This window comes from Oryctolagus cuniculus, chromosome 1 (assembly GCF_964237555.1).
Source record: "Oryctolagus cuniculus chromosome 1, mOryCun1.1, whole genome shotgun sequence".
Classification (NCBI taxonomy): domain Eukaryota; kingdom Metazoa; phylum Chordata; class Mammalia; order Lagomorpha; family Leporidae; genus Oryctolagus; species Oryctolagus cuniculus.
This window is the reverse complement of record NC_091432.1, coordinates 104,171,763-104,191,964: the sequence shown is the minus strand read 5'-3', so window position 1 is coordinate 104,191,964 and position 20,202 is coordinate 104,171,763. Positions and strand designations below refer to the sequence as shown.

General features: G+C 43.9%; 1 protein-coding gene across 2 annotated transcripts; it reads right to left on the bottom strand.

Moving 5' to 3' along the window:
• Positions 1-8,906: 8,906 nt before the first annotated feature.
• Positions 8,907-19,099, bottom strand: PTS (6-pyruvoyltetrahydropterin synthase). Of its 2 annotated transcripts, XM_070078329.1 has the most exons (7): positions 17,291-19,099; positions 14,902-14,981; positions 14,177-14,206; positions 13,484-13,506; positions 13,052-13,108; positions 10,817-10,887; positions 8,907-10,632 (listed from the first exon to the last, which is right to left on the bottom strand). In XM_070078329.1, the coding sequence occupies exons 1-7, from the start codon at positions 17,626-17,628 to the stop codon at positions 10,509-10,511; spliced, it is 723 nt and encodes a 240-aa protein (XP_069934430.1). In that variant the 5' UTR covers positions 17,629-19,099; the 3' UTR covers positions 8,907-10,508. The 2 variants fall into 2 exon arrangements, with proteins under 2 accessions (XP_069934430.1, XP_008259579.2); XM_008261357.4 differs by lacking the exon at positions 14,177-14,206.
• Positions 19,100-20,202: the final 1,103 nt, after the last annotated feature.

Here is a 20,202-nt window from a genome sequence, read left to right as displayed (position 1 = left end):
CCAAAGGCAAAGAATGCCAAAACCTGAAGTTAAATAACTACACAGAGCCGGCGCCGCGGCTCAACAGGCTAATCCTCCGCCTAGCGGCGCCGGCACACCAGGTTCTAGTCCTGGTCGGGGCGCCGGATTCTGTCCTGGTTGCCCCTCTTCCAGGCCAGCTCTCTGCTGTGGCCCAGGAGTGCAGTGAATGATGGCCCAAGTGCTTGGGCCCTGCACCCCATGGGATGGCTCCTGCCATCGGATCAGCACGGTGCACTGGCCGCAGCGCCAGCCGCGGCGGCCATTGGAGGGTGAACCAACTGCAAAAAGGAAGACCTTTCTCTCTGTCTCTCTCTCTCTCTCTCACTGTCCACTCTGTCAAAAAAAAAAAAAAAAAAGTAACTACACAGGTATCAACACAATCAGAAATGACTATAGAATATGTTATGCCCCCCAAAATTGGTTGTGTTGCTTTTTTTTTCTAAATGGCTATTTTCTCCTTCAAAAACAGAGCCTTGGTTTTCTCCTTAGTAGTCTGGGAATTGTTGAGGGCTATTATGGCAACAAACAGGCCCTTGTTTGCTGAAAAACACTATTGCCTCAGTGATACTAGCCAAGAGTTCAGCTCTACATTCCACAAGGCACCCGGCTCTGAGGCCAAACAGATGCACTGATAAAAAGCATTCTTTGCAATATCAGCTCTCTGCCTGGGGCACAGACAGTAGCTGTGTGCAAGCTTTCACCCTGATGTAAGGGAGCCCCTTGTAGGTTGAGCCCAAGTTAGGGATGTTGGCTAAGGTGTGGCCATGAAGACAGCTCCTGATGGGTAGGACTTCAATTCAGAGTTCTAGCTTATCTTTACCTTAATTAGTAGTTGAGGACTAAAAGAAATGGAAATAAAAATTCTCGGGAAGATAAAATTAGCTGGATAAACTGGTTTGGAGGAACACTTAGGGGATTTTATTTTATGTTGTGTTTGTTCTCCAAGCTGAAGTGCCTAAAGAATAACATCTATCTGAAGTAGGCTCAAAACGTTTGGTATCAACTCTCAAAAAAGTGTACAACCCAGCTTCAACTAATGCTTTAGAGACAGCAGTCCTATTCATCCACCCAGGAAAGAGTTACTGAGCACCTTGCTGTGTGGCAGGCACTGAGCTGAGTCCTGCAGAAACAGGAGTAAGCAAGACAGAGCAGCTCCTGGCCCTCAGCAAGCTGACAGCCTCCGGCCTGGGACAGATGCATCGTAAACTGACACACAGTTCAATAAGACAAAAGGAAACAAATATGGGGATGGAAATAAAAGATAATATGGAGGGCCAGTGCCCTGGCATCGTGGGTAAAGCCGCCACCTGCAGTGCTGGCATCCCATATGAGTGCTGATTCGAGTCCTGGCTGCTCTACTTCTGATCCAGCTCTCTGCTGTGGCCTGGGAAAGCAGCAGAAGATGGCCCAAGTCCTTGGGCCCCTGCACCCACGTGGGAGACCCAGAAGAAGCTCCTGACTCCTGGCTTCAGTTCAGCTTAGCTCCGGCTGTTGCAGCCAATTGGAGAGTGAACCAGCAGATGAAAGATCTCTCTCTCTCTCTGCCTCTGCCTCTCTGGAACTCTGCCTTTCAAATAAATAAATAAATGTTTAAAATTAAATAAATAAAAGATAATATGAATTATCCATATGTTCTTGAAACCCTCTCATGCATAAAATGTTTAAACGGCAAGAGAGGGCAGTCTATTGCATTATGATAGAAACTAAGAAGATGTCTACCTATACAGGGTGACCAAGGAAGGCTTCTTCAAAAGGGTGATGTTTAAGCTAAGACTGGAAGAATGCTTACAGTTAAGAGGAAATAGGACGGCATTGTGTAAGAACCGCATACCAAGCTGGAGGCAGGAATGGAATTGAAATGCTTTAGCACTTGAGAAAAGGTCAACATAACGGAAATAGAGAATGGCTTGAAACTGGGAAAGTAGTGGAAGAGGTTCTCCGGGATAAAATGGGGATAGGGGAATAGGATTTGATTAACTCTTTAGCAAGACCCACAGGAGTATCAAAGAGAGAACTAAAGAGGAAGCAAGAGACCAGTTATGAGGCCAAGTCAGAAATGCTACCGGTTTGGGGGCAGGCGTTGGTTGTAGCACAGTGGGTCAAGGTACCACTTGCAACGCTGGCATCCCATATTGGAGAGTCCCAGCTGTTCAGCTTCTGATAATGTGTCTGGGAAAACAATGGAGGATAGTTCAAATATCTGGGGCCCTGCCACCCTCCAGGAAGGAGATCTAGGTTCCTGGCTTTGGCTTGGCCCAGCCCTGGCCTTTGGTGTCATCTGAAGAGTAAATCAGTGGATGGAAATTGATCTCAATCTCTCTCTCTGCTTTTCAAATTCATAAATAAATCTTGTAAAAAGTGGTGGTTCAGGCTAGTATGGTAGCATCAGAAATGGAGAGATGGACAAAAATCATTATACTTTTTTGAGATAAACCCAATAAAATTTTCTGATAGATTAAATATAAGGGGTAGGATAAGGTCAGGGTCAGGGAATCAAGAGCAATTCCCAGGTTTCTGTCTTTAAAAAATGAATGGGGGCCTGTCCTGTGGCACAGTAGGCTAGGCCTTGGCCTGAAACCCCAGCATCCCATATGGGCGCCAATTTGTGTCCCAGCTGCTTCTCTTCCAATTCAGCTCCCTGTTAACGGCCTGGGAAAGCAGTGGCCAAGTGCTTGGGCCCCTGTACCCATGTGGGGAGACCTGGAGAAAGCTCCGGGCTCTGGATCTGCCCAGTTACGGCCACTGTGGCCATTTGAGGAGTGAACCAAGAGATGGAAGATCTCTCTCAGTCTCTCCCTATGTTTGTAACTCTACCTCTCAAATAAATAAATTTTAAAAATAAATAAATAAATAAATAAACTGTTGAAATCCTTACTTAAGGTATACTAAGCTGATCTTCTGTATACTAAGATAATCGAAAATGAATCTTGATGTGAGTGGAAGGGGAGAGGGAGTGGGAAAGGGGAGGGTGGTGGGTGGGAGGGACGATATGGGGGGGAAAGCCATTGTAACCCATGAGACGTACTTTGGAAATTTATATTCATCTCACTATTCCAAGTGATCAATTTCAGTTCACAATTGATCATAATGAAAGGACTAAGAGTCAAAGGGAGCACATAAACAAGTCTAGTATCTGCTAACACTAACCGATAGAATAAATAAAGGGGAGAGTGATCCAACATGGGAAGTGAGATACTCAGCAGACTCATAGAATGGCGGATGTCCTAAATAGCACTCTGGCCTCAGAATCAGCCCTAAAGGCACTCGGATCTGGCTGAAAAGCCCATGAGAGTATTTCAGGCATGGAAAGCCAAGACACTCTGGCAAAAAGATCTCTGTGAGTGAGATCCCAGTGGAAAGAACAGGTCTTCAAAGAGGGAGGTGCCTTTCTCTGAAGGGAGGAGAGAACCTCCACTTTGACTATGACCTTGTCTAAACAAGATAAGAGTCGGAGAACTCAAGGGGCTTCCATAGCCTTGGAAACTCATGACTGGTGCATAGGGAGATTACTGATGCCATAAACAGGAGTGTCAATTTGTAAAGTCAACAACAGGAGTCACTGTGCACTTACTCCTCATGTAGGATCTCTGTCCTTAATGTGCTGTACACTGAGGCTTAATGCTATAACGAGTACTCAAACAGTATATTTCACTTTGTGTTTCTATGGGGGTGCAAACTGTTGAAATCTTTACTTAATGTACACTAAACTGATCTTCTGTTAAAAAAAAAAAAAAAAAAAAAAAGAAACTATCAATTCCCAACTTGACTCTCACTGGGATTAAACATGACAATAGGTCTGATCTGATTTCATCATCATTTAAAAAAAAATCATCTATTATTTTTCACTTTATGTTTCTGTGTGGGAACAAACTGTTGAAATCCTTACTTAAGGTATACTAAGCTGATCTTCTGTATACTAAGATAATCGAAAATGAATCTTGATGTGAGTGGAAGGGGAGAGGGAGTGGGAAAGGGGAGGGTGGTGGGTGGGAGGGACGATATGGGGGGGAAAGCCATTGTAACCCATGAGACGTACTTTGGAAATTTATATTCATTAAATAAAAGATAAAAAAATAAATAAATAAATAAATAAATGGATGGTGGTGGCATTTTTAAAGAAGGCTAGCAGAGGAACAGGTTTTGAAGGAGAAATCAGAAATCTGTAGTTGGAAAAGTTAAGTTTGAGATGTTCATGAGACATACATCTCTGGATCTATCTGCGACCAAATAAAAATTTTAATAGGTAAAAGACAACATCAACACTTCCATTTCTCCAGGTTGTCCCCAGTCATGGTGCTCATATCTATTAAGACTGATGTAGGGGCCAGCATTATGGCATAGCGGGTAAAACCACCACCTGCAGTGCCAGCATCCCATTTGGGCACTGGTTTGAGCCCCAGCTGCTCCACTTCTGATACAGGTCTCTGCTATGGCCTAGGAAAGCAGTAGAAGATGGCTCAGGTTCTTGGTTCTCTGTACCTGGGTTGAGGGACCAGGAAGAGCTCCTGGCTCCTGGCTTTGGATCAGCCCAGCTCTGGCCATTGTGGCCATTTGTGGGGTGAACCAGCAGATGGAAGCCCTCTTTCTCTCTCTGCCTCTGCTTCTCTGGAACTCTGCCTTTCAAATAAATGAATAAATCTTTAAAAAAAAAAAAGATGGATATGAAAGGGCTTTGAAAACTTGGCTTATATTTAATATCCTACTAGCCTGGTAATTTTCACTGAATAACAAAGTGGTTAAATGTGGGTGAAGTTGGGCTGAAGTACTGAGGACTGATTTCTCAGGAATATCATTACAAGCCTAGAACATAATTGCTTTGACCAGGAACTGCCAAAAAAAAAAAAAAAAAAGGCAAGAAAGAAAAAAAATAGAGAGAAACAGTATGCTCTTTTTAAAAATCTTTAATTCAGGGCCAGTGTTGTGCCATAGCTGGTAAAGTGGCTGCCTGCAACATTGTCATCCCATTTTGGGCCCCAGTTTGAGTCCCGCCTGCTCTACTTCCAATCCAGTTCCCTGCTAATGGCTTGTGAAAAACAGCAGAAGACGGCCCAAGTGTTTGGGCTCCTGCTACCCACGTGGGAGACCCAGATGAAGCTCCTGGCTCCAGCCTGGCCCAGCCCTGGTCGTTGCAGCCATCTGCGGAATGAACCAATGGATGGAAGATCTCTCTTTCTCTAAATCTGAATTTCACATAAATAAATAAAATCTTTTTTTAAAAAAATCACTAATTTTTTTGTTTCAAAGGTTGTAGGAGGGGTGGGCACTTGGACTAGCAGTTGAGATGCCAGTTAGGCACCTGCATCCCATACTGGAGCGCCTGGGTTTGATTCCTAACTCTAGCTCTTAACTCTAGCTTCCTGCTAATACAGACCCTGAGGGGCAGCAGGTGTGGCTTCAAATGCTTGGGTACCTGTCACTCACATGAGAGAACTGGATTGAGCTCCTGGCTCGCAGCTTTAGCCCAACCCATTTCTGAATCTAAATCAATCAATCCATCAATCTCTCTCTCTCTCTCTATTTCACCTCTCCTCCTTTCCCTTTCAAAAAAATAAATGATTCAGGACACTGGTGAGAGTGGATAGTTGGCTTTCTGGAGGAAGCAAACCAACTGATGAGTCACTTGAAAGCAGACGGCTGTTCTGAAATCCTCCAGAGCAAGAACTGCCTTCCTCTACTTTTCTTCCGTGGCAATAGAAGTTCTCTCTGCAGGTATGTAGAGACTTTACCAGTGTTTACCTGGGACACTTTCCAAAAGTGTCTTGCAGCAGAATCTTGCTATAAAGTTAAATTGTGTGAAACTAACAATGATTTTTCTGTATGCAAGGGAGGCCAGAAATATCCCAGACATAACAAAAGCAAAACGAGCACAATCTGTTTCCTGTCTTTAGGAGAATTTCAGGTCAAGTAGGAATGTACAAGTTTGGAGCTTGCAAAGCCAAATGGATCATGCACCATTGGTCCAGGGTGCACTGGCGGCCATATGTATACAACTGGGTCACAGTATTCTGGCCATTTTTATAATCCATTAGTGGTTATTACACCAGTTAACACAATACAAATGAAACCTGAGCTCTGGCCACTACATTCAGGAGGTATGATTTTTCTTAACTTCCTAGCTTACAGTTAGTTTTCATTGCAAGACTTGTGCTTCTAAGGTTTTTGTATTGCTCTATCCATAAACCCCACAACTCCCCTCTGTAACAATCACTGCTGCTCTGATACTGCACCACTGCAAAAATGATACCTGCCTCACTTCCCTGGCACCTTCCCCAGCCTCCCCTCCTGCCATCTCCACATCACACGCTGCACACGAGTAGTGCACCTGCAGTCCTCTCCACTTACATGGGCTAGACCTGCTGATGGCTTCCAAGGAATGAAATGTAGACAAGCAGGTTCGTGACAAAGGACCGTGACTTTGAGATCGCTGGCACTCTGCCTTGCCCTTACCGGCTCTCTCTGATGATCCAGGGGAAGCCTACATGGCAAGCAGCAGAAGGGAGGAACAGAGGTCTCAGTCTAACCACCCATAACTGAAGCCTGCCAACAACCACGTGTGACAGGAGGATCCTTCCTGGTCAAGCCTGGAGGAGAGCGCAGTGCTGAGCCATAACTCCAGCTGGCCCACAAAAACATAATAAATGTGTGCTGTTTAAAAAAAATTATACAGTTATCTTCCTTTTATTTAAAAGGAAGAGAGACAAACAGAGACTTTCCATCTACTGATTCACTATCCAAATGTTCAAACAGCAAGGGCTGGGGCAGGCCAAAATCAGGAGCCTAGAACTCCATCTGGGTCGCCCACATGAGTGGCAGAGACCCATGTTCTTGGGCCATCACCTATGGCCTCACAGAGTACACATAAACAGGAAGGTGGATTAGAAGCAGAAGTGGGATTTGAACCCAGGCACGTGGGCCTACCAAGTGGCAGCTTAACTGTTGCACCAAAAGCCCATTCTGCATGCCATTTTAAGCCACTATGTCAGGGCTGGTGCTGTAGGTTAATCCTCCACCTGCGGCGCTGGCATCCCATATAGACACCGGTTCTAGTCCTGCCTGCTCCTCTTCCAGTCCAGCTCTCGGCTGTGGCCTGGAAAGGCAGTAGAAGATGACCCAACTCCTTGGGCCCCTGCACCCACATGAGACACTGGGAAGAAGCACCTGGCTCCTGACTTCAGATCGGTGCAGTTCCGGCCGTTGTGGCCATTTGGGGAGTGAACCCACGATGGAAGACCTTTCTCTCTCTCTGCCTCTCCTCTCTCTGTGTAACTCTACCTCTCAAATAAAAAAAATCTCAAAAAAAAAAAAAAAAAGCCACTATGTCAGAACATAACACAGTGATTATGAGGATAAACTGTACAGTGGTTATGAGGACAAAGTCTTCAGCCAAACGCCTGACACACGGCAGGCACTGTGCAACCCCACTGTCTCCACCATGGTCCAGACACTCATGACATCAGGTTGAAATTCTTGCAATAGCTTTGCAATTGGTTTCTTGCTTCCCTCTGTCCAGCTGGTCATCTTTCAAAACAAACAAAACTTCAACAGCTCCCCACAATGATTTTTTTCCTTTCCTAAAATAATACTTGTTCATTAGTATTTAAAACCATCTGGATATTAAAGAGCTAGAAGGAACTTCAGAAAGCACCGAGCCAAAGGGTTCATTTTAGAGGTAAAGAAACTGAAGAGAAGAGATGAATAAACCAATTAAAGAGTAATAGCATGGGGACTAGAATTCAAGCCTCAAAACCTTCAGATTATTCAAGTCTAGAAATATTTACAGGTGCCCATTTTATGTATGTGTATAAAAAAAAGCACTATATAATTTCATCAGTTTTTGCCGATATACCATTCATTTATTTAACAAAACAATATTGAGTGCCATTTATCAGCTATTCTGTTTAGAATAAAGACCTTGCCCAGGAGGAATTCAGTGTAGAAAAAAATAATGTTAAAGTGATAATTATAATATAGCTTGATACAGTATAATAGACTCTAGGGAGAGAAGAAAATCACCCATATTCTATTCTTGGTCCTGCCAACCATTCATTCACCTACTCACTCACTCACTCACTCAGTCTACAGACTAATCAGACAGATAAACAAATACACAGAATTCTTATTCTACTAAAGACAGAAAGTAGAAACTAAAAAGTTCTCTTGAATCAACTCATAAACAACAAACACCTAGAGTTTCAATGTTACTATGAAAAATGTTTTCCTAATATATCAGATCTGTAAAAGTGAGCAATTCTAAAAATATGGAAATATACATACATTGTCCCTTTTTCAGTCTGTGTTTTGGATTCAAAACCCCTGACTGCTCAATACCCCGTTTGTAATTTATTTGCTGAATGATCTTTAACAAATAGCTTAAACTCTCAATTTTAATTTTCTCATGTGTCAAATGGTAACAATACCTACCTTGCATGCTATTTGTTGGAATTAAAACATCACATACCTTAATAACAGCAATCTTGTCTTTCAAGTAATCAATACCAAATAATCTACATAAATCACATAAAAATTGTGATGGATAACTAAAACACACTCGAATTTGATTATATGGGCCTTGGATTACAGTCAAAATATATAATGAAGTTCCTGTAGCTACTAATTCTTCAAAATAAAAGTCTATCTATTCCCTCATAAATTTCTCTACAATATTATTCACCATTTTTAAGTCCTTCTATTATTTTCAGGCAACAACATTTTGAGAACTCATGTGTACCAGTGGCTATGTGGAGAGAATAAAAACCTGTATTTAAGAAGCTTAGAATACAAATGAGCACACAGAGAAAACAGTTCTTTGTGCAAAGCAAGCAAGTATATCCTTGTAGATTTAGTCATGAAGAAAAGATACCAGAGATGAATGCTAAGAATACAGCTCAGCTCATACAGGTAAGTTTAATAATCAGGAACAAAATGAATCAATTAGGAAAAACTGTACATAAGAAATGCTTTGCAGTGGTAGATCAATTTCATTTTCACTGCTTTAACAAGCACAAAATACGTGATGACTCTGCGTTCTTCTGAACTAAAATCATTCAAGTAGCCCTAAGGTCTGGAAATCTAGACAAATGTATACAAGTAGTTTACTGATATTCCATGATGAGTTCAATGTGTTTTCCCCACCAGAAATCATAGCTCAGCAAGTTGTGCAAACTGCAATGAACTACGGGCACTAAAGCAGCATCTCCAACAATCTTTGTCCACCTATCTGCAACGCACGGGCTCAGATGACGTCTGTGCCTAATTTTCACTGAATGAACGTGTGCCTTTTGCACACTCTAGAAGGCCCAATCAAGGGAATGCAATCTATTAAATATTTTGGGTTGGGCATTGTGACACAGCAGCCATAGAGCCACTGCTTGGGATACTCACATCTCTTATCAGAGTGACAGGATTCGAGTCCCTCTCTGCTTCCAATTCGGCTTTCTGCTAATGCATATTCTGGGAGGCAGCAGGGAACCTCTCAAGTACTTAGGTCCATGCCACTCACATGGGAAACCTGGATGGAGTGCCTGACTCCTGGCTTTGGTGTGGCCCAGCCCCAGGCATTGCAAGCACTTGGGAGTGAACCACCAGATGCACTTGGTCACACACACTCTCTCTCTCTCTCTCTCTCTCTCTCTAGGTTGCTCTGCCTTTCCAATACATAAAATAAATAAATAAAAGCCTAAAATAAACAGTGTTTATTAAAAAATAAAGTCTATAGACTGTCTCCAGACTTGTGTGGTCATCTGTGTATTTTTTTTTTCAAGATTTGTTTTTTATTTATTTGAAAGGCTGAGTTACAGAGAAAGGAAGAGAGACAGAGAGAAATAGATTTTCCATCCACTGGTTCACTCCCTAAATGGTTGTAACGGCCAGGGGTAGGGCCAGGCCAAAGTCAGGAGCCCAGAGCTTTTCTTGGGTCTCCCATATAGGTACAGGGGCCCAAGCACTTGGGCCATCTTCCACTGCTTTTCCCAGGCCATTAGCAGGTAGCAGGGTCAGAAGTGGAGCAGCTGGGACTAGAACCACTGCCCATACGGGATGCCGGTATCGCAGAAGACAGAGGCTTAACCTGCACCACCACAATGCCAGCCCCAGAATTTTATATTTTATAGGATTCACCTGCTGTTAGGTGAATCTTATAACATTTTTATCATTTCTATGATACCAAGAAAAGATGATACTAAAAATGAGATAATGGAAAAAACAACAGAAATAGATTCCTTTTACTTTCTAATAATTCCACCTTAAATATTTTTCTAAAAATGAAGTGATTTTTAATTTACAGATAAAGGACTTATTAGGTTATATTTAGGATACACTACAAGTTTGGTTTTAAAACAGCTCTAACAAGGATTTCAACAAATCAGGAACCCCAGGACACTGTCTGGAAGTGCAACAATTATGCGGCAACTGCTTAATATTCCAAGGGATTACGGTCTTGTTCAAATACGGAAAGAAATTCGTCTTTCTACGGAGCTACTCCCTCAGAGCTACTCTCCTTTATAGACAACAATGTTATTGTCAGTTTCGTACACTTTCACTTTATAAAGAACTCCCACGGGAAGAAGTTTCTGGAGGTTTTCCCAGATATAAACAGCTACATTTTCTGTTGTGCTGTAGGAAAAGAAAAAAAAAAGATAGAAATTCAAAATGCAAATAAACAAAATTTACAGAGAACAGAAATTCTAGTTTTGAAAGAGAGCATTAAACAAAAACTTCAGAAACCACACAGCAATCAATGAAACGTTCAAAGTCAATTCTTCTCTCTCTCCATGTAAGGCAGGTCCGTGACACCCACCTCACAACACCTGTGAAGTACGGCACATCCAGGTCCAGATTCTTATGGTCCAGGGGCTTCAGAATCGCCTCCTAGGGACAGAGGGGAAAATCACTGAGTCTCTTTTGGACCCAAATCCCCAGGTGTTCCACCCACGCTTCTAAACCTCACTCTGTCATTTCACTACCAACTCAACACTTGTTAAATATCATACCCGTGACTTACAAAGCCATCTTAGAAAGTTTACAGTTATCAGATAAAGACAAGCCCAGCTCTCTGTAATGATTAGTCATCCTCGCCACTGAATTGAAAGAGGTGAGACACCCAAGAGTAGAGGAGCACTCCTGGTTCTTTCTTATAAGACATCGTACTTCGGAATCAGTTGAACACTTCCTGAATTCTGTCCAAAAAGTTACCAGGAACACTTTTCCATAACAGTCTCCCTTACGGGACAATGGACAAAGATCCAAAGAGCGTCACTTGTATGGAGCTGATCCACAACTACTACTATACTCCAGAACGACCTCTAAATGTCTGCTAGAAGAATGACTTAAGAATGATCTTGGGGCTCTTAGAAGAAACAATATACATATGGAAAGACCACTACTTCTTAATGCTTAGTTACACTGACAATGCTTCCTTTGTCCCGAGCAGACTGTAACTGCCATATTGTTTCTAGGTTTTTACTTTCAGCTATCCTAGAGTCTAAGCATTTGTGAAGCAATCTAGCTTTCCTTGTGATATGGTTTCAAGAAAGGTATGTTAACAATGATAGTAGTAGGAATTTCTTCAGAAAAACTAGAATCATTAAAAAAAAAAAAGCAAGCCCTAGATCAAACAGTTTCTAAAATAGATCGAATGAAGGACATTCCACATGGGTATTGAGCAAATCTCTTCAGCTCCAGTACCAACTCTTCCACCGGAGCCTCTTCCACAGGGCCCTTTCTACCCTCCTTCTGGCCGCCATGGTGAGCCACTTTTACTGAGGATGGTGTGTGGTGTCCTCAGGCCAATAAAAGTGGGGAAAAGCAGAGAATCCCTCCTCTGCATTCAATCACATGTTTGTTGAGACCTCTCATACTGTCACCCTGCATATACAACACTTTGTATATACAAATTCTATGTCCCCAAGAAACAAAAAATCCTGTCTTCATAACTTTCCTAAAGAATTGTGTTCACTCATTCCCTTGCCCATTTATTCAGCTAGCAGTTAATGAACACTTACTATCCTTTACCTCCTAGAAAAAGTAATGTACAGGCTCTAGGGGCTACCTCTAATTCACCTTTGCGTTCCTAGTACTTTGCTCAGAAACTGATACAAAGTAGGCAAGTTGAATATATGGATAGGTAATATGAAAGAAGTAATGATTATTAATAAAATCAATTTTATGGAACAACATTAGAGTGCCTGGGTTCAAGTCCTGGCTCTGCTTCCTATTCAGCTTCTTAGTAACGAGCATCTTGGGAGGCAGGTGATGGCTCAAAGTACTTGGGGTTTTGCCATCCAGGTAGGAGACCCAAAATGAGTTCCAGGCTCGTGGCTTCAACCTTGCCAAGCCTTGGCTATTGTACCATTTAAGGAGTAAATTATCAGATGGAAGATTTCTGTCAGTCTCTGTCTCTCTGCCTTTCAAAAGAAAAAAAAAGACCTAAAAGGAAAGAAATCTACTGCAGACATCCTGGGGCAAGTCAGTTAATTGTTCTCATTTCTCAATCTCAATCTATGGAATGAAGAAGCTGGTGCAGATAATCTCTAAAGTCTCATTTTGCAAGAATTCTACAACGACACAATTGGTGAGTTCTTTACTGAGCACTTTTCTACATGTTTTCTCGGTGATAAACTGCTCCTGTGATATTAAAATAAAGCCAGAGTGAATGAAAAGGGGAGGGGGGTGTTAAAATCTATGACAAAGACACAAGGAATATTTAGATAAGGAACAGAAAGCTTCAAAGAGAAGGTTAGGTCTTAAAAGACGGCTAGAATTTGTCAAATGGAGGAAATCTAGATATTCCAACAAGGAACACAGGGCAAGCACATTACTCTGACTCAACCGTGAATCATCTCCAGTAAGTCACCCAACCATGCTAGGAGCCCAAGAGAATAGTTTCTCCAGCTACTCCCCAGTTCCCACACTCAAGTCTACACATGAGGTCATGGAACCTCAAAAGACAACTGAACTGGCTGGGGAGGTGAAAAGGGGGCCACCAAACACTACTTCAGGGATGGCACTTAGTAAGTACTTAGGATGGCATTACCTCCATGTATTTCTTGAGTTCAGTCAGATTCATAACCATTCCCGTAACGGGATCAATCTGAAGAATAAAACGAGGTGAATGTTACTTTAATAGGCTCTCCATATTTAAACTCCCGGCAAATCATGACAGGCTGTGCAATATGCAGAGGCTGTGCCCACAGTGGCCTTGGTCCCAAGAGAAACCATCTCGGCACAGAAGCACCACGTACTTCAGGCACCCTGTTCATCAGACAGCTCTTCTACCCGTCATGATCAGCACACAGAAGACAGCACTGGGGAGAGGAGGGCCTGGAATGGAAGCAGCTCACCACGCACAAAGGCCAATAATGAAGCAATACTGATTGGAAGATTAGTTCTCAACAGAGAATCCCCGCGTTGGCTGAAAGAGGGCCCAGCAATACACACACACCACACAAATATTTTCAGCACGTACCTCTCCATGTACTGTCACCACAACTATGGAAGAGAAAACAAAACACCGAAAAACCAGCATGACTTTCAACAGATTAACATCACAGCACAGTCAGCAACATAAAGAATTAGATCCTTGCCCCCCACCCCAAAGCAAGACTTACATTTTCTTTTAGTTAAAAACTTTTCATCAACCAAAACAAAACTCAACCAAGACAGAAGAGCTTAGTAGGTGCTTAGCTAATCAGAGGAAACTGGCCAAGGTCAAGAAGGGTATAAATTCTGCTCATGCTGTGGAGGCGCCAGGGAGGACAGGGATGCTTCTGGAGCTCGGACGAGGGACGTAGAAAACACGCAGCGCAGACAAGCTATGCACCGAACTAGTCCAGTTCTGGGCCGCACTTCCTTTTCGTTTTCTTGTTAAGTTTTTAGCATTTATTCAGTGTGAGAAATACACAGGAAAGGGAGGGCTTCGGTTAAGGGAAGAGAGGAGTTTAGAAGCCTAAGCTGGGTCCAGCCAGAGAGCAGGCCAGAAGCCACATGGAGCACAGCGTGCAGTTAGGAGTAGCCATACATAGTGTAGCAGGTGGGCAGGAAGGCAGAGAGGCCAGCCAGACAGCCACACCCAGAGACGCGGGACAATAAGAGGGGCTGGGCCATACTTTCTGAGAAAGCAAAACCTACTGTTAGGCCTTAAACTCATCTCCTTACTCACATGAACATATACACAGTTCACTGTAACGCTCTGTAAATTAACAAGCACTTCTATGAACTATTTGAAAAATTCTGATGACCAGAGCTTTACAAACTAGCAAGTTTTACAAATGATTTTTTTCAGCTCTACACAGACACCATCAGGTACTGCATGGTAAGTGAGTGCACTGAGATTGAACGGTATTACAGATAAAGGAAGGATCAGGAACCAAGCCAGATACCCTGATCCTCTGACATCCTGTCTGGTCTGGTTCTGTCAGCACACCCACACTGTTACACTCTGTGGCTCCCACGGCTGCTAGTTGCAGCATCCACTATATCTCAAAAAAACTTTTTTTTTTTTAAATCCCTACACAATTTACTTCCTTGGAACACTGGCAAAGTTTCTGATCCAACCACTTTTCTGCCACACAGTACATTTCTTGGAAATATTCCCTTTTGTCAGTCAATATTTACTCAAAGAACATAATCTAATTGTAATATTAGCTTCAGCCATACCTAATCAGAAGAAAACACACGGTCAAAAAACATTTTTTAATACACACTCTACGCCCAGGGAAAGAAGTCTTTATACCATTCATTGTGCTGGACACAGCCCACCAAGGCCACAGATCCTTCACTGTGAAGGCTCCAAGCATTCTCACTCCACTGTACTCACCCCGCCCGGATCTGCGAACACCTTTTGCTCTTACTGAAGGGCTACACTTTCATCAGCCTTTTGCTCACCTTTGTAATTGTGTCCATGGCCGTTGGGATTGTTGCATTTCCCAAACAGTTTCAAGTTTTCTTCATTACTCAGAGAGTTGCTGACCAAAAAAAAAAAAAAAAAAAAAAATGACACATTCAGTCCCGCAGTTCCCTTCTCTGTTCCCTGTATTTATCATCTGCTCTAGTCTTTAGAAAAGTTTTTCAATTTATTGCTTTAGCTCACCAAGTGGGGAGTCATAAATCATTTTGATTTCATTCCCCAGCTATATGTCACGAACCAGCGTATGCTCCCTAATTAGACTACTGCACTGTACGAATTAGTATGAGCAAATCTTCAATTCAACCCCCCTTTCCCACAGCAAATTCCTACAGCTGATCTACACATGGTTCTCCTTGTTGCGTTTCAGGTAACACTGAGTACCTACTATGTAAAAGGCAGGTGCAGAAGGAAACAAAAGCACCTAATGATAAATACAAGATTTTGTCTTCAAGCCAAAAGCTCTCATTTCTCTTGGAAAAAAAATTACAGGAGCAAAATCTCCTCTTTAATGATCTCTCTCTACTATGTTACAACTATTGCCTACTGAAAATTTCATCACTCCATTGAGGATTTCAAATTAAGTGAAATTTTTAAAACACAACATTTAGCTGTTGTTCCAGAGAGAAAACGATTTCCTGAGTGAATTTAAAACATTTTTTGCTATTTGTTGTATTTATTTGAAAGGCAAAGAGACAGAGAGAGACAAAAACAGATCTCCCATTCACAGTTACCTCCCCAAGTACTTGAGCCATCACCTGTTGCCTCCCAGGGTATGCATTAGCAGGAAGCTGGAATCAGGAGTAGAGTCTCGGCTTGAACAAGGCACCTCAAAATGGATGTGGGCATCCCAAGTGGTGGCTTAACCACTGCCCCAAATCCCTGCTCCCTACTGAATGGACTCGTACCTATCACCCAGTGAGCTTCATGTGTTCTATGGGGCCTGACCACTCTGTCATGTTTGAGCTTCCCCTCTTTCATTTAGAGATAAACTTTATTATTCCTACCTCCTCCTACTTTTCATAGAGTGCTACAGTTCACAAAGCTTTAGCACAAAATCCTCTCACTGTACTCCCCACAAAATGGGTCAGAATGCAAACTCCAAACAGGGGCAGTGACAAGCTGTGTCGATCACACTAGCATTCCTGTTACCTAGCACAAGGGTTCACAAGCATGAAACAAACCCTTGTCCAGGGAGTGAATGGATGACTCCTGTTACAGAAATATGACGGAAGAGGCCAGTGCTGTGGTGAATAGGGTAAAGCTGCCACCTACAGTGCTGGCATCCCGACCAGACAGCTCCACTTCCGGTCCAGTTCCCTACTAACGTGCCTGGGAAAGCAGCGGAGATGGCTCAAGTGCTTGGGCCCCTGCACCCACATGGGAGACCGGAAGAAGCTTTCAGCTCGTGGCTCCTGACTTCGGATCGGCCTTGCTCCAGCTGTTGTGGCTATTTGGGGAGGGAACCAGCCCATGGAGGTGCTCGCTATCTCTCACGCTCTCTCTCTCTAACTCTACCTTTCAAATAAATCTTTTAAAAAAGAAATGACAGAAATAATTATCCTAATTTCTCAGACAAGAAAAATGGGGGCTGAAAGTGGAGCTTGCTAGTGAGCACTAAAACTCTCCTCAACTCTTAAGTAAGGGGGGGGGGGGGGGGACACATCCCGTATCATCGACTCCTCTGCTTTCCATTCAGCTTCCTGCTAATGCACGCTCTGGAGGCAGCAGGTGATGCAAGTCCTTAGGTCCCCACAGGAACGTTGGGTCCAGGGGTGGAGGGCCTGGCTCCTGGATCCTGGCTCCTGGGTCCTGGCTCAGCCCTGGCTGTTGCAGACATTTGAGGAGTGAACCAGCGGATGGAAGGGGCTCCCTTGCTCGTGCTGTGTGTGTGTTTCAAACAAAATGAAAATAAAATCAAACTTGCCTAGGGTTCAAATCTCAACTGCGCTGCAGGTTTAGGAAACTGAATATATAAGCTCATATTAAATCTGGTCAAACGTGCCGTGTAATTAATTCTCCTCGACGCACAGTAGCTGTGCTCATGACATATTTTGGCCAACTTGTCAAGTACAGGGTGATCTGGGCGAGGTTAACTCGCTGAACTTCACGGCCGCCCTCTGAGAGAGGCACTAAAGCCCCCGGCTCCAGAACCCAGGGCGCCCCCCTAGTCAACCGGCCCGGTTACCCAGCAGACCCCTCGGTCTGCTCTAGCGCCGGGCCACGTCACTGAGCGGCCACCCCGCGGTCGGCGCGGCCCCACCCAAGGTCTCGGGCGCGCGCACGTAGGCACGCCTCCCGGCCCCGCCCCCAGAACGCTCTCCGGAGGGACCAGTGCCCGCCTCTGGCCACCTGTGGGGCCCTCCCCACCTGTGCAGCCGGTGGCTCGCGCTGAAGGAGACCAAGCGGGACACCCGCGCCCAGCGGCGACCGCCCGAGCCCGCCGTGCTCATGGTCTTCCAGGCCCACGCCCTCAGCCGGCGCCGCTTCCCTCTGCGGCTGCGCAGTGCGGGCTCGTGCTGTCTCCGGAAGCGCGCCCCGGTTTGGGCTGCAGCCAATCCCGGCCTGGGGAGTTCTCCGCCCGCCTGGCCGCGTCCCTCGCGCGCGCGCGCTCGCTCTCTCCGAGTAGCGGGAGTTCGATGAGTTAGGCAAACCTTGGAGCGCGCAGACAGCGTGGGTGGGGACTTGGTGTCCTGAGACCACGCCATGCGGTTAGGGCCGCCGTGGGTACGCGGTGGGTCCTCGAGTGACCTCGTTGAACTTCCTCTCCCGCTCCTGGAAAGCCTTGGCTCAGTTAAAATGGAAGACTCCGGACACTGCCTGTTCTTACCAGGTGCATCCTAGGACCACCGTCTACTTACAGCATAAAAGGGGCAGGAATTTGAGAGCGCCCGTAGGACCACGTGGCGTTCCCTCTCGTTGGACTGGTACTGAGTCCAACTAAGGGGACTCCTAAAGCCGTCCTCACCATCCCCCAGTGTGCATGGACCCCAGGTATCCCTGTGGGTTGGTATAGTGTGAACACGCAACCATCAACACGTGTAAGCATCTCTCTGGCCAGTGAAGACACCCTGGAAGGAGAAGATCCCGTTTCCTCACATCTACTCACAAAGAAGGTTCACAACGTGTCCCCTCTTGCTTCCATTCATTCTTTGATTAAGTATTTATTACACACCTACCATGTGGCTAGCACTGCAGCAGGCCCTGGGGAGGAGAACTTGGCATTGTCCATGACAAAAAAAAAAAAAAAAATCAAATGAAGAGCAGGATAAGTCGTTTCTTGTGCATTAAGAAAAGGAAAATAAAATCATGGGAGTGGTAGAAATATAAGGACTGGAAAGTGAGGGATATGGGGGCTACCTTGCCAGCACATGTCCATCTGGGAACTTTATAGCGACTCTTAATAGAAGCCAGCCTTCTGAGACAAAGGAGCGAGCACAAAGCTAGTAAGTGTTGTATGAGTGAAGTGGGGACTACATCTAAATGGCTCTGATCTCAAAGCGCGGAATGCTAGCAGGACTATTGTTTGCTTATCTTCTTCAAGAACTTTGCAGAAGGCAGGGCCAAGACAATTCACTGGTGATTTCTCTGAATTGTTTCCTATCTCTAGCTACACACACAGGGTCTTCAAAAGTTAATAGAAAATGGAGATTATGAAAATGAAAAAAAGAAAAGCATGAATTTGAAAATTTTTTCTACCAATTATCTTTTAATTCTATTTTTCCACAAACTTTTAAAGTACCCTCATATTGTTTGTTGTGCATTAAATTATTAATGTCATGTAGACAAACATTTTCAAGTATTTGTCTCATGTCCCTCATTGGGTTATTTTTAAAAAGACCTTTAAACAATTATAAACCTGGGGCCAGCACTATGGTTCAGGTTAATCCACGGCCTGCAGCACTGGTATTCCACATAGGCACCAGTTCAAGTCCCGGCTGCTCCACTTCTGATCCAGCTCCTTGCTAATATGCCTGGGAAATCAGCAGAAGATGGTCCAAGTCCTTGGGCCCCTGCACCCACGTGGGAGAACTGGATAAAGCTCCTGGTTTCGATATGGCCCAGCTCTGGCCATTGTGGCCATTTCGGGAGTGAACCGGCAGTTGGAAGATATCTCTCTCTGTCTCTGCCTCTCTCCCTCTGTAAGCCTGCCTTTCAAATAAATAAATAGAGTTATAAACTTTTATAGATTGTTGAGATAGATACTACTTCATTCCTCTCACTTAATAGATAAGAAAACACAGGCCCACGAATTATTTATCCAGGGTCACTCAGAATAGAAACAATATTTCCCAAGAATTGATTATATTAGATAAATATTGTCTAGAAACCATTGTTACACAAACATTTCTCATTCCAAAAACAGTTTAAAGAATCAGAAGGTGAAAGGACAGAAGATATTTCTAAGAAGTTGCTTAGTCTCCTACTAAAATATTTCATTGCATATGCAGAGTTCTTATGCTAAGTTGTCTTATTAAAGGTAATCCTATTTAAAGATACTCACCAATTTCACTCTCTGGTCATCACTGATCATTTATGGGTTATGGATTGAACTGTGTCCCCCTAAGAAAAATTCCTATGCTGAAGTCCTAACCCGAAGTACCTGAGAATGTAACTTTATTTGGAAATAGGGTTATCAACTGGTGCAGGGTTGGAGTTCAGTCAGGAGGCAAGGGTGTTACTGAAAGGAAAGGGAACAAAGGATTTTGAGGGTGTGGGCAGGAGTGTGGTTTAAGTGGCAGCTGAAGGTAGCTGCTTCTGGCTATTGGTGAAAACTGGTGAGGTTTAGAAATATAGAGATTATGTGGTCTCTAGTGCCACCTGTTGCCCAATTACTGGCTTTTCATCAGTCCCTGAAGAGCTACACACCTGAAGACAAAATGCCTGATTAGTGATATCCCTCAAAACAGCCTCCACTCAAGGCTGAGCTGGGGAAGGGGGAGTGGCTGTGGGTGGTCTGCAGGAGCTTGGTGCAGTTACAGTAGTGTCTGCTGTAAACAGCCAGTTTAGAAGCCTCCAGGGGTAAAGATGGCTGTAATGGAAAGGAGAAGATGTCTATGAGACCAGTACTCCAAGTCTGAAATTGCTTGTGCTCTCCCAGGACCTGTTACCTTACAGTCTGATGGTGGCAATGACCCAGTTTTAGTTTCTCTTTATGCATACTTACTATTATCTAAAGAAAGATATAGCCAATAAGTGTACATTGATACTCTGTCAACAGGTTGTATCAACATTTGCTTAATGATTTCAAGGAAAAGCCTCAAGAAAAGATAAAACCATAG